The sequence below is a fragment of the Podarcis bocagei genome (genome assembly GCF_964188305.1).
Source record: "Podarcis bocagei genome assembly, chromosome: 11".
NCBI classification, from domain to species: Eukaryota; Metazoa; Chordata; class Lepidosauria; order Squamata; family Lacertidae; genus Podarcis; species Podarcis bocagei.
Window position 1 is genome coordinate 63,279,341 of NC_138136.1, and position 10,232 is coordinate 63,289,572.

Below are 10,232 nucleotides of genomic sequence, written 5' to 3' on the forward strand. Positions count from 1 at the left end.
GGCCTTTGACCATTTTGGTTGCCCTCCTCTGGACACGTTCCAGTTTGTCAGTGTCCTTCTTGAACTGTGGTGCCCAGAACTGGACACAGTACTCCAGGTGAGGTCTGACCAGAGCAGAATACAGTGGCACTATTACACAGTTAAAATTCGTTAAATTTGTATGCCGCCCTTCATCCAAAGATCTCATGGTGGTTCACAACATAAAAATACAGAAAGAGTTTACAAACTCTTGAGCATTGTTCAAAAGCTTCGACCAGGGCATAGCAGAGGCTTCTTTGGCAAAAGAGCTGGTCACCGGAAACAGATTATGCCACAGTTCTACGTTCAAGCTGCTCCATCTGGACTCAAATTGAAGTGTCAGTTCTTAAAGGAAGTGGGTCCAACCCATCTGAGACCTGCAATCCCCACACATTCTCCAAGAGCTACCAAGAGCTCCCTCTCCATCTTCTTGTGCATGTATCACATTTGCATGTAGAGTCAACCTTGCTGGCTCCCTCTTACTCACAGAATTCTCCCCTCTTGACAATTTCCAGAAGTGAAGGGAACCACCTTCTAGAAGCTGTGGATAATATTTTGGGTAGCTCAGGATGCTGTAGGGTGGAGTTCCAACACACTAGGTTTTACTTTAATGAGGTTTTTTAAATTTAACATATAACAGTGTGTTCCTTAATGCAATTGCCGTGTGCACCGAGAACAGTGAACTATTAATTTTTATAAACAAATACGAATGAAATGCAAACGCTGAGCTGAATTGCCTCATTTCTCTACACAACAGCCACATCAGCACTGGGGGTTGTTAGGATTTTATTGTTGTCCACAGTGTGACAGAACATGCTCCTTCAACCTACTGGTTGAGTAAAATAAATAAAAGAGGAAATAAGCTGGAAAAGAAATATATACAGACATTGAGCCCCACAGTAAGGCCAGGAAAGGAGAAAATGTGGCTTACAGATGAATACCCATGATATCATTTCTAAGAACCACCAGCAGAGCCTCTGCGAGATTCAAGGAGAATATGAATGGAGGATACTAGAAAGCCACAGGTGCCAGCTGATACCCAGCTGCCACTTTGCCCTCACTCGGGCACAGGCTTGACTTGCTTTGCTGCTTCAAGCTGGGTCAGCATTTCGTCCCACTGGACAAACTGTTTAGAAAGAAGAAGTGTCTGGGGCAATCTTTTAAGGAAAAGAAGTTGGAAGTCTGACAAACACAATCAGCAAAAAAAGAAGAGAGCACCAAAAGGGAAGGACTTTAAAGGGAAGACCGGAAATAGTCCGAGATGGAAGTATTGCAGCAGGTAGTGGAAAGCTGAGCTGACACTGCTGGGGCAGATGTCCCTCAACATGGCAGCCAGCAAAGGCACACCCTGCGGGATGATGTACACAGAGGCACTGCGGCAAAAAGGATACCATTTTGTTGTAATCTTCTAGGAGAAACCGGACGTTCTCAGTCACTGCTTCGCATTGATCCTGCAACAGCGAAAGGGTTCAGTCAGACAGGGTTTTATGATGTTGCCAATTTGGTGTTTCAGTGCTAAGATATAAGTCTAACAAGGGTTGTTTCTTCCCACAGAAGAGCTGCCACATGGGCAGACATTCTTAAGTGTGGATGGCAACGTTTCCTGATGCACTGCTAAAAGGGGGGAGGGAATCAATACAGCTGGGGACTTTGAGGCTCCTGCTGTGCGGCATCAGAACATCTGAGTCCAGATTTTAGAAAACTCAACTATGCAGCTGTGTAAAAGAAGAGTTTGGATTTGATATCCCGCTTTATCACTACCTGGAGTCTCAAAGCGGCTAACATTCTCCTTTCCCTTCCTCCCTCACAACAAACACTCTGTGAGGTGAGTGGGGCTGAGAGGCTTCAAAGAAGTGTGACTAGCCCAAGGTCACCCAGCAGCTGCATGTGGAGGAGCGGAGACGCGAACCTGGTTCACCAGATTAGGAGTCCACCACGCTTAACCACTACACCACACTGGCTCTGGTGTAAGAAGGAGCACCTCAAAATACCAGAGTGCTTGGCCTAGAATGCCGAGTAAGCAGGGGGCCATTTGTCCAGGGCATATGGAGAATTTCTTCATATGCTTTGCTTATGAGTGACAGAAGATAAAGCTAGAGGATAACTGTGTCAGCTCCTGCCAAGTTTTTCGACTGGAGAAGAGCGGAGGAAACCAAACAATGATTCTCTGCTTTTGTTCAGCTTACCTGCTGCTGAATGTGGATCTGTGAAAGCCTCTGCAGCTTGGTAGCGTGGTCAGGAGCAGCTGCAAGAGACCACAGAATGAGTGTCGGGCTCTTGATTCTCAGGAATGGTACTCCATACTATTAGGTGTTCTGATGTAATGTCCTTGAAACAGGCTTCCATATGGGATATGTATATAGACAACTAAGGGGCTAGTTTTAGGAAGAAAGGTGGCAAGCAGCTCAGCTATAAATGTCTATGAATACGTCCTCTCTTCTTGGTGGGAATAATAGCCTGCTGAATTAGGCCAATGATCCAGCCCCCCCCCCCCATTTAATGGCAGGGAGCAATTCTTCTGGGCTAGCTTGGCATTCTGTTTTTAAAGACATATAACCTGGGCTTGTACATAACAATATTACAAAACAAGAAGATGGAATTATTATGCAATGATTTTCACAAAAATGCCTGTAAATGCATAAAAACATAATGTGAGTCAGAATGAACCAGCCGCAACAGATGTGTATCTTAGCTCTTGGTACTTTGATCAGGGACAAGACTTGCCTTTGATATGTGCACTGTCCAAATATGGCTGCAGGTTGTTGACTTGCTCCAGAAGTGCTGCCTGAGCCAGGATGGACTGCTCTTCTGTTGGAGAAGTACAGAATGACATACATCAGTGGAGGGAAGAGTAGTCGACTTTGTCATTCAATGGCAACAGAGCAAATCGCACAGCAGATGAACGAATGAAAGGAGCTGGCTCTTTAGTTGGGCTGAAGCAAAACAGAATGCTTAAAGAACAGATTAACGTATCTAGAATATGACATTAAGAGTGCAAGTATTCTTCTTCAAGTAAGTGCCACTGAATTCAGTGGTGCTTACTTCTAGACAGATATGTTTAGGAATGCACTGCACATTGAATAACCCAAAACAAAACAACAACCCCCAAAACTATTTCATGTTGTGAATTACCTGCTAAAATGAATTGCAGCTTCATAGCATCTGGAATAGCCATTCGATCAATGTACTGGGGATCTAAATATTTTATGACATCTTCAACTTGAATCAGAAAGAAGAGAAAATCAGAAATTTAGAACATAGCAATGACAGAAAAAGTATTGTCTGATTAGGCAGAATACTTGGAAACAGATCAGAGCCAGTTATGACTTTCAATAATTTTTCTAGGACTTCTAGCCATGAATTTGCCATGAGGGTCAAGGGACATTCACAATAAGCCCTGCTGCCATTCTCTAGAGTTCTGCAATCTCTGACAATCATGAGACCTCCTTTATTTCAGCTGCTCCTAAGCCTATTGCAGATTGATTTGTTTTGAAAAATATAAACGGTACTTACTTTTCTTGAAAAGAATTTTAACTCGCTCTCTTTTGCTTGCAATGTTCCCCAAAGCCACCTGGACTTTAACCAAGCCATCTGCTATCTACAAGAGAAAAGACATTGTTAACAACTTATAAGACAAATTACATACAGCAGGAGTGGCTAAGCACCGAGCTGGATCTGGTCAAGTAAACCAGATACAGTGAGTGACCCGCCACACCTACAGCTTCATCTCCAGTTGGGAAATAAAACCCCTATGCCTCCTCTTTGAGAGTAAAAGGCAGTGTTTCTGCCACCCTCACCCCAATGCTGGAGAGGGGAGGGCTGCAAATACCGAATGTGTGCTTGGGTGTTTGTATGCAATAGTTTATGCATGACGGCATGACTGCATGCATGTGTGTGAGGGAGTGCTGTCCATGGTGGGAATACCTGGGAGTAGAGTGTTGTGCAAACAGCTATTCTGAACAATGCTTTTTAATAGGGTAGGGGCCACTGGGGATGATTGGCTATGGATATGATTTGCTTGTGTACTCGAAGCCATTGCCAAAAAAAGAAGCAGCATAAATGCATTGAAAAGCAGCAATTATATGACACGGTTTAAAAATCATTATTAAAACTGGGCATTCCGTCAGCTTGAGAGTTTTCTTCCTTGGAGAATGGGGGCAGAAACGAGCTTAAGGAACCAAGGGGAGCCACCAACAAAGGCCATGCTGAGCTGGACAAGCCACGGGTCTGAGAACTCTGGGTTTATAAATTCAATAAATCATCTTCTTCTTTAGCGATCCCTCCTAGACGAGTAAGATTGTCTTCCATAAACACGGTTTTAACAATGAGTCTGTGACTGTGGAGGCCAGTTCTGGACCCACAAGTCCTTCCACAGTGGGGACATTGGTTTCCAGGCGGGAGTTGATAACGGTGTGGATTTGCCAAGCGTGCCTTCCTCTTGGCACATTTCTCCCTTGCGTCCTGAGTTTGAGTGTTGTCAAAGCCCATGACACCTTTGGTCAAGGCTTTTCTCCAACTGGAGAGCTGGCAGGCCAGTGTTTCCCAATTCTTGGTGTTTATACTACATTTTTTAGATTCGCCTTGAAACAGTCTTTAAACCTCTTTTGTTGACCACCAGCATTACGCTTTCCATTTTTAAGTTCGGAATAGAGTAGTTGCTTTGGAAAACGATAAACAAGGGTCTGGCCCAGAACGAGGCGGTTGCTTCTGTCACCGGCAGCGCTTCCATGTAGGAACTGGGGAATCGCCCGGAGAGGGGCTGCCAGCCAGTTCTAGCCCCGAGGCCGGAGATATAGGCCTGGTCCCGGAGCCAGGCCCGAAGATGACCCGCTTTCGGCTCTTCTGACTTTTTTTTTTTAAAATGCTATTTATTAAAGTTTCATAGAAAAACAGTAAGTTCAAAATTTAAACATAAAATACAAAAGCCAATAGAAATAACAAAAATAGAAAAATCACAAAACAAAATACATACAAAATACACAATAAAAAGAGTTAACATAATAACAGAAAAAAGAGCAAAAGAGTAAAAAAGATTAGTATTTTCTTATCTTATCTTATCTTTCAATCACTAGTTTCTTGACCTCCTCACACCTCCCTTTTTGTATTCCAGTTGAGATATTTAGTTCAGCAAATCCTTACCCTCTATCACTTAACCTTACTCAACATCTTAACCTGTATTAAAAATACATTTTCCATTATTATCAATCCATATTTACATATTCTTATTAATCTTTTTACCAACACCACTTGTTTTCAATCCAACATCCCTTTAACATTCGTTAATTTTACAGTATTTCTGTAGATAGCCTTTAAATTTTTTCCAATCTTCTTCCACCGCCTCTTCTCCCTGGTCTCGGATTCTGCCAGCGGCTCTTCTGACTTTTAATCTGCAAGCCGCCCGAGTCCCTGACAGGGGAAAAAGGCGGCCTACCAATAAATAAATATGGCTATAGCTAGAAATAAACACGGCCGCAGAAATACCTTTCGGGCCCCCGCCGCGCCTTCACTCCCCGCGGGCGCCCCGAAGACGCGCCCCTCCAAGGCGTCGAGCCGGCCCTGAAGCTGCTGCACCTCCACAGCCGCCGCCGCCGCCATCTTGGCAACACCCGAAGCGCCGGCGGATGCCGGGCGGGAAGGGAGCCAATCAGAAGCGACGCCCGCCGGAAGTTAGGGCTGGGCCTCGGAGGGGGAACGTGATGGCGTCATATTCCTTAACGGCGCTGCCCTATCTCTTCAAGCTTCTCTATGCGTAGCCCCGGAAGTTGTCCCTCTCGCGACCCGGAAGCGGCTTTCAGCGTTGCCATGGAGACGTCGAGGCCTAGTTCTCCGCTGCGAGGCCCCGGGTAAGAGAACTTTAGCCAGGGCGGGGGAGGCCGGGCTGCTGCCCTGGGATTCCGGATCCGTCGCGGAAAGCCTTGCCGCCTCCCGAGGTCGAGGACTAGTGATCAGTTAGTGATCAGACTAGTGATCAACTCCCATCAGCTGCGGCTGCCGCGGCGCTGGGAATGCTGGGAAATGGAGTCCGGAAGCGACGGAGGGCACCTAGTTGAGGGAGGCAGAGCATCTCTCTCGCCGCTTGCCAGTGCCATTTAAAGTTTGGGAACTGAAGATAGAGCCCCGGGGTGGGATGAGGCCTTTAATGGGACAAGCCATAAGCCGGATCCGGAGGCTTCGCTGCCTCCATGAATTTGGGTGGCCATCCCTGCCTCTTGTGGCAGGGAGTTCCATAGTTTAACTATGCGCTGCATGAAAAAAAAAAGACATTCCTTTTATCCGTCCTGAATCTCCCAACCTTCAGCTTCAGGGGTTGTCCATAAGCCCTAGTGTTTGAGAGAGGGAGGAAAACTTTTCTCTATCCATTGCTGCCTCCAGCAAGGGAGAACATAGCCACTGTGGCTAGGTAAAGGTAAAGGGACCCCTGACCATGAGGTCCAGTCGTGGCCGACTCTGGGGTTGTGGCGCTCATCTCGCTTTATTGGCCGAGGGAGCTGGCGTACAGCTTCCGGGTCATGCGGCCAGCAGGACTAAGCCGCTTCTGGCGAACCAGAGCAGCGCACGGAAACGCCATTTACCTTACCGCCAGAGCGGTACCTATTTATCTACTTGCACTGGTGTGCTTTCAAACTGCTAGGTTGGCAGGAGCTGGGACCGAGCAACGGGAGCTCACCCCGTCGCGGGGATTCGAACTGCCGACCTTCTGATCAGCAAATCCTAGGCTCTGTGGTTTAACCCACAGTGCCACCCACGTCCCAGCCACCATGGCTAGTAACCATTGATACCCTTGTTCTCCATGAATTTGCCCTTAGTGAGTTTACAGGTGGGTCTGGGTGGGGAATTAGATGGGTCACAGGTAGAACTCTGTGTGTATCAATTGGCACAGTTTTTTCTACATCCCCTTGCACCTCTCTGTTGTCATCCTAAAGCTCTTCCTTCTAGCTTCCCTGTGTTGTTCATTTATTCTCAGCAACTCTTGTAGATGTGCTTTCATTTCTGGTAAAAATAACTGCAGATTGCAGCTGCTGGGTGACTGGAACCATAGCACAGAAGAATATGGGCTTAGGATCACAATGCAAAAATAAAAAATTTATGTGCATAATGCACAGAGCAACCGGGAGTCGTCTTGTCTCGATGCTGCTTGGTCCTGCTAGTTGTTCAAGTTGCAATACAACGCTTGGGTAATTATCCGCAAACACACAGATATTCTTGTATTTTATAGTCCACTGTGTTTCACAGAACATTGACATAGTAGGTACTAGATGTTGTCTTTGGATGCTCTCACAGAAAATTGATACATCAACTCACCTCCCTCACTCCGTTTCTGAGAGCCAATTTTCTACTTTTCAAAACAGTGTTGCTTTTTAAAATAACCTAAAACCGTTAAATTGGATAAGCTTAATTTCCCCTCACAGTTTCACTTTGCGGACATCTTCTTTTAAAAACATATTCCCAGGTGTATGCTGGGAACAATGGGATTAATTATTGCAGAGCCATTTCTGTGAACAGAATCCTGCAGAAACCTCAGATCCTCAAAGATTAGGAGTCAACTGAGAGACAGTTCATATACTTCAGGGGAGGGGAATCTGAAACTCATCAGACCCAGGAAGCAAGCCCAGTGGATAATGGGAGTTCAGCAACATCTGGAAGGCCAAAAGTTTTAATTTTTACTATTATTATTATCATTATTATTAATTACATTTCTATACCGTCCTTCACACTGTCTGGAAAAATGTTTTTAAAGGTGTGGAAAATCATCTGTCATGGGCTTCCAGAAGGCATTACAGCATGTACAGTAGTACAATACAGTACAATAAGTATTTTTAAAAAATCAATGCAGAATAGCAGTCTTTACTTGTTTACAAAGCATTTGAGCTTCACTTTCTGTTAGGAAGGGAAGGCTAGTATTGACTGAAAAAATCCACTAGTTTCTGAAAACGTCAGCATTGGGGCTCATGCCTAGACGCCCCGATCCCACCCTCGGGGCAAAGAAGACCCCTGTTGCCTGGTTTCACATCATCATCAACATTTATTACTTTTACCCCACCCATCTGGCTGGGTAGCCCAGTCATGGGTGCAGGATATTTGCAAAGATTCAATGTGGAAAGACAGTGGTGAGGCAAAGGCACTTGGCACCCCTCTTCTCAGGGGCATGCCGGGGTTTCAAGAACTAATAGTCAGGGCTGGCCCACACTTCTGCTTGTCCCATGCCTAGAAAGCATTGTCCTGCTACTTTCCCCCTGGGAAGACCACTCTTTAGTGCTCAGTTGAACCAAATGGGTTTCCCCAGATTGCTGTTTGTCCTGATCTATCACTAAAGAGTGGGGCGTCCCATGGAAAGGAGCGGGAGAAGGGGGAAGCTGCTTTCTAGGCATGTCACAAGCAGGAGTGTGGACGAGCCCTCAGCCTCTGCAGCCCTAAAGGTAAAGGTAAAGGGACCCCTGACCATTAGGTCCAGTCGTGGCCGACTCTGGGGTTGCGGTGCTCATCTCGCTTTATTGGCCGAGGGAGCCGGCATACAGCTTTCGGGTCGTGTGGCCAGCATGACTAAGCCACTTCTGGCGAACCAGAGCAGCGCATGGAAACGCCGTTTACCTTCCCGCCGGAGCGGTACCTATTGATCTACTTGCACTTTGACGTGCCTTCAAATTACTAGGTTGGCAGGAGCAGGGACCGAGCAACAGGAGCTCACCCCGTCGCGGGGATTCGAACCGCCGACCTTCTGATCGGCAAACCCCAGGCTCTGTGGTTTAACCCACAGCGCCACCCGCGTCCCTCTGCAGCCCTGGTTCACCTTAAGTCCTCTGATGGATCTGAATGGAAGCCCTGAATTCTCAAGGGGTGCGTGAGGAACCATTTCCAGCTCAAGGGCAACCGTCCATGGGTTGTATTTCAGTGGCGGGCAAGGTCAGAGGCAGAAGGAAGCAGAGCAACAGAAGCAACACAAACTTTACGCAGCATGCTGTATTCCAGCCGCATGAAAGTGTCTCCATATGTACATCTCTTAAGGGGTGTGGCCTGTGGAGAGGGGTGTGGCCTGTAGAGGGTCTTGAGGACTGGAATCTTGAGGTTCTTGATTCCTGCAGTACCCCATCCAAGAACAGGTGGGCTCCTAGCCTTCTGTGTTTCTACTGATGAAAAGCATTTCTGTGTTGCCTGGGTAAAGCTTTGGTAACCCCATCAAGTCCATTCAGTCCATCAAGACACTGACTCAACTGTCTCTAGCTTGATGTCCTCCATATGTTGGGAACACCACAGTCATCATAAATGTCCATTGTGGTCTTGTTCAGCAGCATCCCAGGGCCATTTGGATGGCTGCCATGGGGAACAGGAGGCAGATTTATTTTCTTGCCATACTTCTGCTTTGCTGTCTTACAAAACTTACAACCAAAGTGGCTAATCAAATGAACACAACAGTGAATTTTAACACATTTAAAGTAACTGCTAAACGTATCACAGAGCAATTCTAGTCAAGCGCAGAGCGGCAGAAACAATCCAACACAGCCTTCAGCTGGGATTAAAATGGGAAAACTAAGTCTGTGGCAACCATTTTGGCTGTGCATTTCAAAGCAGATAAGGGAGGTCTGGTGGATTGTCCCAGGAAAAGCACCCTACAGTCTAGGACAGTGTTTCCCAACCGGTGTTCCGCGGCACACTAGTGTGCCGCGAGACGTTGACTGGTGTGCCGTGGGAGGGAGGCGGGCGAGTCGGGCGGCAAGCACACGCGGGGCGGCGAGCGAGCGAGCTCCCACATCCCATCGCCGCTCGCTTCGGCCGGCCTACTGGAGGAAGGCGCGAAAACCTCGCGCATGCGCAGGCCTTCCGCCTGCGACAGCCCAGTAGGCCGGCCGAAGCGAGCGGCGATGGGATGTGGGAGGGAGCTCGCTCGCCGCCCCGCGTGTGCTCGCCGCCCGACTCGCCCGCCTCCCTCCCACGGCACACCAGCCTACCTCCCTGCTTTTTCCAATTAAGGCAACCTCCACTCTCCTGCCCCTCCGCATTTCTCACCCCAAAGCCTTGTGGGCAGCAGGAAGTGGGGCCGCCCTGCCTCTACCCCACGCCGGGTGGCTGCTGACACGTCCCTTGGGCAGGAGAGGCATCCGGCTGGATGAAGGCAGCGACGCCGGGGGAACGAAACAGCATGGCAGGTCTGAGCTGGCGCCTGGAAGGACACAGATTGCTTCATGTCGCTGCATTCCACAGCTCCGAGGCTGGCAGGT

General features: G+C 47.7%; 1 protein-coding gene across 1 annotated transcript; it reads right to left on the minus strand.

Annotated features, from left to right (window-relative positions):
• Window positions 1-787: 787 nt before the first annotated feature.
• Window positions 788-5,659, minus strand: DCTN3 (dynactin subunit 3). Its single transcript, XM_081213255.1, has 7 exons — window positions 5,500-5,659; window positions 3,532-3,616; window positions 3,151-3,237; window positions 2,743-2,826; window positions 2,205-2,263; window positions 1,410-1,469; window positions 788-1,165 (listed from the first exon to the last, which is right to left on the minus strand). Exons 1-7 carry the CDS (start codon window positions 5,611-5,613, stop codon window positions 1,076-1,078), a joined length of 579 nt encoding a protein of 192 aa, XP_081069381.1. The 5' UTR covers window positions 5,614-5,659; the 3' UTR covers window positions 788-1,075.
• Between the last annotated feature and the right edge of the window lie 4,573 nt (window positions 5,660-10,232).